Source organism: Impatiens glandulifera, chromosome 9, assembly GCF_907164915.1.
Source record: "Impatiens glandulifera chromosome 9, dImpGla2.1, whole genome shotgun sequence".
Taxonomy (NCBI): domain Eukaryota; kingdom Viridiplantae; phylum Streptophyta; class Magnoliopsida; order Ericales; family Balsaminaceae; genus Impatiens; species Impatiens glandulifera.
In genome coordinates this window covers 31,523,759-31,529,928 of record NC_061870.1, presented here as the reverse complement: position 1 = coordinate 31,529,928, position 6,170 = coordinate 31,523,759, and the positions used below count along the sequence as shown (strand labels likewise).

General features: G+C 32.0%; 1 protein-coding gene across 3 annotated transcripts; it reads right to left on the bottom strand.

Annotated features, from left to right (window-relative positions):
* Positions 1–3,056: 3,056 nt before the first annotated feature.
* On the bottom strand, positions 3,057–6,069 carry LOC124914566 (uncharacterized membrane protein At1g16860-like). Of its 3 annotated transcripts, none has more exons than XM_047455145.1 (5): positions 5,780–6,069; positions 4,264–5,249; positions 4,026–4,181; positions 3,734–3,945; positions 3,057–3,643 (listed from the first exon to the last, which is right to left on the bottom strand). In XM_047455145.1, exons 2-5 carry the CDS (start codon positions 5,152–5,154, stop codon positions 3,451–3,453), a joined length of 1,452 nt encoding a protein of 483 aa, XP_047311101.1. In that variant the 5' UTR covers positions 5,155–5,249; positions 5,780–6,069; the 3' UTR covers positions 3,057–3,450. The 3 variants fall into 3 exon arrangements, with proteins under 3 accessions (XP_047311101.1, XP_047311102.1, XP_047311103.1); XM_047455146.1 differs by having other exon boundaries at positions 5,838–6,069; XM_047455147.1 differs by lacking the exon at positions 5,780–6,069 and adding an exon at positions 5,510–5,738.
* Positions 6,070–6,170: the final 101 nt, after the last annotated feature.

Genomic DNA, 6,170 nt, shown 5'->3' with positions numbered 1-6,170 from the left:
AAGCATGCATGTCTCAAATTAATAAATGTTCTTATGTATATATATATCTACTTAATTATAAGATCCGTTTTTTAATTGATTATGCTGCCAATTATACGTTTATCATATAACATAAGTGATATATTTTTTATTTTGGGAGTCAAATATTTCATCCAAAATCTCATTCTTTGGATGAAGCATTATTTATAGTGAAATTCTAACCGATGATATGTGCATGAAAAAATGTTGTATTATGATTAGTCGTATATGTCAAGAAAATGTTGAATCGGCAACTCACTTACTTTTGCATTGTCGATGAGTGACTAGTATTTTGAGTATTTTGTTAAGTATTATTGGGATTCATTGGGTGATGCCCAAGTCTTTAGGTAGTTACTAGAAAGTTTGGATTGATGCGGCTGATATAGCATGCCTACATATTTGGGTTACTATCCCAATTATTCTTTGGTAGACTATCTAATTGGAGAGAAACCGTCGAATCTCATATTGTTTGAAAAAAGATGACACTGTGTTGCTTAGGAAAAAACTAGCGAAGAATTATCCCATACTATTAGATTAAGACCAACAAAAAATATAGGTATATATTGACTGCTACTAGAGTAAAACAACAACTAAGAAACAAACTCAGAGTATATGATAGTCGAAGAAAAAATAAGACATCCACATAAACATTTAAAAAATATATATATTATTAAAAATTATAATAATAAATTAGTAAAACCCTTCATCAATGACTAAAATAATCATTGATGAAGTCAACAGAAAATTATGATTATATGTTCCAGAGCGAAAAAGGCTTTGATACCATGTTAAAATATAAAAGAATTGTATTAAATGTGATATTGAGTTATATAGATTATCTATATTATTTAAATATTACATTATACTTATAAAAAAGTAATATAATAATATTATATTATATTATTATATATTATAACATCTTTCATATTATGTGTTTGTAGCGTACCCATAAAATAACTTCTAAGTAATAAAAAATATTGAAGTTAAAAAGAAAAATAAGTTCATAATTATATAATTAAAATATAAATAATATAATAGAAATACGACATATAAATATAATATCTATAAATTTCGTAATATGTTTGAATCAACTAGTTATACATTATTTTTAAAAAAAAAAGTACAGTCATGATCTTCTTAGTCTTCTTAGTGAGAATAAATATAATTTAATTAATTTGAAGATCAAATAAGTTTATTAATTAAAATAAATTCTAATCTAAATTTAGGAAACACAATATATAGTTAGAATTTTAAATGATCAATTATTTCAATTTAGTTATTAAGAGTTTTTAAATTTCGACAATTGTACATATTTAGAGTTAGGATTCTTCATTTTTATACTATTTAAAAATGTCTAACTATTTCAAACAAAAATAAATATATAAGAAAAAATAAAAATAAAAATAAAATATATAATGAATAATTTAAAACAAAATCATTTATAATTAAATAACAAAAATAAATATATAAGAAAAAATATAAATAAATAAATAAATGTATAATGAATAAAACAAAATCATTTATAATTAAATATTTAAAAACAGCTTTGTTAAATATAAAACCAACTTTATATTTAAAGACTTTAATTATATTTTATTTCCTTTACAATCAAGGTTTTTAAACTACATAGATGTGTTCAACTGTGTAAACGAGATAAACATTTTGATTAAAAAATATTATATTAGCACATTTATTCTCATTTAGATAGTTTAAATTGAATTAAAAATGATTAAAGTTTTCTAATAAAAATAAAAATATAAGAACTTATGCTCTCGCAGCGACTAAGGCCTCCGATCGTTCTTCGTGGCATAAGGCCTCCGATCGTGACGCCTTATCATATATTTGTAATTAATTATTTATAAATTGTCTTTTTAGTAAATTAATAATTAATAATATTATATTTTATAATTTGAGATCCGTACAACACCTATACTCAAATATAATTTTGTGTGGTGAGGAATGAGGAAAGAAAAGAAAAGGTCCCCAATGTCCGGCTAGAGGGCTAGGGAAGGGGTGTCTGAAATTTGTTGGCCATACCTGATATAATGTTCTTAAATTTTAAAGAGATAAATTTGAGAAATTTTTATTACTTTAAATAACCTGGTCTTTTTTTTGGATACAAATAAATATATATGTATATGAATAAATTATATATTCTTAGCACGGAGTCTAAATGGATAGGGTTCCATATCTCATTTCTCTATAAAATAAATCTCTGTTAGAAGATGCAAAGTCATTCAGAGTTTTCATTGTCTTTTTTAAAATTGGAGTATTTACTTATTTCTCTTAAATTTGGATTAATGTTTTGTTTTGTGTTGTTGGCACATCTTATTTAAATCGGATCGGATTTTTCATCTCGAATTTCTGTAATCCGAATAATACTTTCAATTTTTGGTCTGTTTTGCGATCATACTCTTCCATTGTGTTAGTGATTGTTTTGCGATCATACTCTTCCATTGTGTTAGTGATTATTACTTGAGTCCGTGTTTGTCTTTTTTTTTTGTAGTAAATGAGTGATTTTGTCGGATGTGGATTATTTTTGATTTTTTTTATAAAAAAATTAAAATTTATCTTTCATCAAAAAAACGTTTTAGGTTTACTTTATATGAGTTTTTCGTTATTTTGACTATATTCGTAGATAATGAGTTATTTATCTTTCATCCAAAAACGTTTTAGGTTTATCATTTGAAATAATATTTCCTGAAGTTGTTTATCAACCCTTGAACACGGTTTTATTGATTTGTTATGAATTCATTTTTAAAGATACCTTTCAAAATTGTCCAATTGGTGTATTATTTCCTTTAAATTTGCAAAGTTGTGTAAGTAATTATTTTCTATTATTTGTAAATTAATGTCTTATACTACCTGCCACTTCTGGTTCCGAACCTGAAATAACAAATTATCACCAACATGATTATGTAACTATTTATTTGATCTAATGAGAATTGTCAAAATAAATTATACATAGATCTTATTATACATTATAAACTTCTGCATCCTACTCAACCAAATGTCTAGTGTTGAAATATACCCACAAACTATTATACTTTTCATAGGAGATAGCTCTGCGATCAGTCGTTACCAAAAAAATCTCAATACACCACCCAACATTTCCATACACTATAAATTTGACCTCGCTTCAGTACCATCGACGAACCCCCCAACCGTAAAAAAACACTACTATTTCAAGACCACCACCACCAATAAAAGAAGTAAACTACTACTCTCTATACACAAAACAAATAATAACAGAATAAAATACAAGCCAACAAATAGTTGCACCACTGCTAAGTCGACTCTCATTTCCTGTGAATATATTTTCTTCTTGTCTGTCAAATTATATCTTCTTCTTCATCTTCTTCTCTCAACAAGTGGCGGTGTGGAAGGAAAAATAAAGCAGAAGCTCAGTTTCATACTATTATTGTTATTATACTAGACGGGTATGACATCGATCTTTGATGCGTCTTCGCACCTCAAAATGATACCTTCCAGACTAGCCGGAAGTATGCATTTTGCCCATTGGCAACCCGTTGTGAAAGCCTCTTGAGGAGGAACAATCATCAGCACATTATCATTCCTTTGTACAACCCCCATTACACTAACTGTGCTTCCTTCTTTTATATACCTAAACCAAACCAAACCAAACCAAACCAAACCAAAACATAAATTAATGAAAATATTCATAAATTTTAAAAATCAGAGAACTTTTTAATACCCTTCTTTCAGTCGCATTATTCTTTCGTCGCTTGAAAGATTCCTTTCAGATAACCATCTCAAGAATTCGGGAGAAAGATCTTTGTTTGAAGGGTTGACATCAACAATGATAGATTCCTCGACATAAGGAGTCACCCTAGAACTGCAGCCAGTCTTAACTAATGCTCTTAAGCCAGATTGGAAATCAGAGATGTAAAAATCAACCACATGTCTCTGAACAACAAGAACAAAACTAAATGATAAAACAACTGAGAATAACAAGCCAAGTTTAACTAATAACAACAGCTACTCACTTCTGATGATCTCAGCCCCCAAGTGAACCGACGGTGTGTAGGGTTGGCGGTTTTTGAGTCACATCCACGATACTCAAACAGAGTTGTCGATGTGTAAACACATCTAGGAACTTTTTGAAAGGATGATTCCAATGGCACATTCCCACATGTCACAACCTTCCCCAAATTCGGAAAAATAAACATTTTAACCATAGTCATCGCATTATGCTGAAAGGAAGAAAAAAATATATATACATACCCCAGAAACCTTGACATATTGGCCATTTTTGGCAGTTCGAAGCTCAGCATCTGGATAACTGGCAATAAATCCAATAATAGCATTCCTTCCCCAATAAGTATTCCATGTGAACAATGCTGCAACCATAGCAAACAGAACGACAACAACAATTAGGAGAATGGCATTTTGAACAGCTCCAAGAATGAATCCTCCTGCAATGAACCCCATCACAAATAGCAAAATCATCGCCCAAAGAATCGGCTTTGGGAAGTTCCTCCTAAACGAATAATCATCATCTTCATTAAGGGTTGTTACAGCCTGGTTATGAGCCAAAGAGCTATGTAATTTTATAGATCCCATCGACTCTAGAGGACCTGAATATTTTCTAGGAGCCCCAGAAGAATTCAAAGGCCCAGACGAAATAGGACCAGAAGTAATCAGCCCTGTTGTAGGTAAAACCGGAGGTATAGGACCCGAATTTTGTCGGGTAACTGGAGTAACACCTCCAGATTGAGGTCCAGACGACTTCTTCATGGGTTCTCCGTGTTTATTCAAAGGACCGGAATTGGACTTCTTCACAGAAGCTCCACCAGAAAGTCCGGCAGAAGTTACAGGGCCTGATGTGGAATAGCTAGACCTAGCAGCAGCATTAATTGGTCCAGAATGTGAAGCAGCACCAGCAAAAGATCCAGTTCTAGATGGAGGACCAGCTATGGGTCCAGACTTTCTAGATTTAGATCCATCTGTTGGTATATCAAACATTTTCCCAAGCTCTCCAGATTTCTTAATGTCACCACCAGTATAGGGCATAGCAGAAGATCCCAATGTTGGAGTTCTTTCTTTTGGCTGCTCCGGTCTCCCTGATACGTATAGTCCATTGCTAAGCTGGTGGGAAGGAAACCTCGAACCCATCAGACAGACTCCCCTTTAGATAGGAACAGCTAAATACCCAAGTCGAGTAGAGCTTTCAAATTCCTTATCAGTTCATGTGCCCTTCAAAAGAAACCCTAGGGATGATACAAAAGCCAGAAGAAGAGAATGTTAAAAATTGTGACTAAAGAAGAAGATGCAAATGAAATCGAAGCATTTCAAGCAATTCAGATCTGTTAATGAATTACTGATCCACAGGACATATAATCGGTTAATATCAAGTTAAGCAAGTAAGTATTCAGATCCTACGATGAAAACCCAGAACTACCTGGCCATCATATTATGAAATCATGCCTATAATGAGAAGAGATATAGAGAAAGACAAGAAGACGGCAACCTGAGTGAACATCGGTGCAGATCTAAGTGACGGCTAAAGCAACATGTGTAAAAGTAAATGAGAAGAAACAAAAATACGAAATCCCCACAGACAGACGGATCCAAGTAATTATATTACAGCAAGGCAGGCAAGCGATTAACTTTATCAATAAGTGGAGAAAAAGATACGAGGATTCAGAATAGCAGACATTGTGAAAGCACGGCAGGCCATATAATGGAGAGAAAAAAGAGGGGTTTTGTTTTGTTTTGTTAAAACTTTTGCAGAACGCACCTCTGATAAGAAGAAGAAGGGATCTTGAGATGTGAAAGTAAAGAGAGATGAATCGTACAAGTGGGTTTGTTAATTGGAGGGAATCTGGTGCGATCCCATCTTGATTTATCTGTCTTAAAACAGCAGTAACAAGCTTAAGTGGGTTTGTTTCTTGCTGCTGCTGCGTCGTCGTCTTCTTCTTCTTCGTCCCGTCGTCGGAAAGAGAAAAGGGGGGTCCCCTAATGGAGAAAAATAATCATTAGAAATAATTTTGTTCAGAACCTAAAGACAGAGAAAGAAAGAGAGAAGCTTTAAGCAAGCAGCAATAGCTCTCAGCTCCAACCAACCTGTTTTATGTTAATTTTTTGTTTTTGGTAACCTGCCGGTAACTATATTTACGCCGACGAATCGT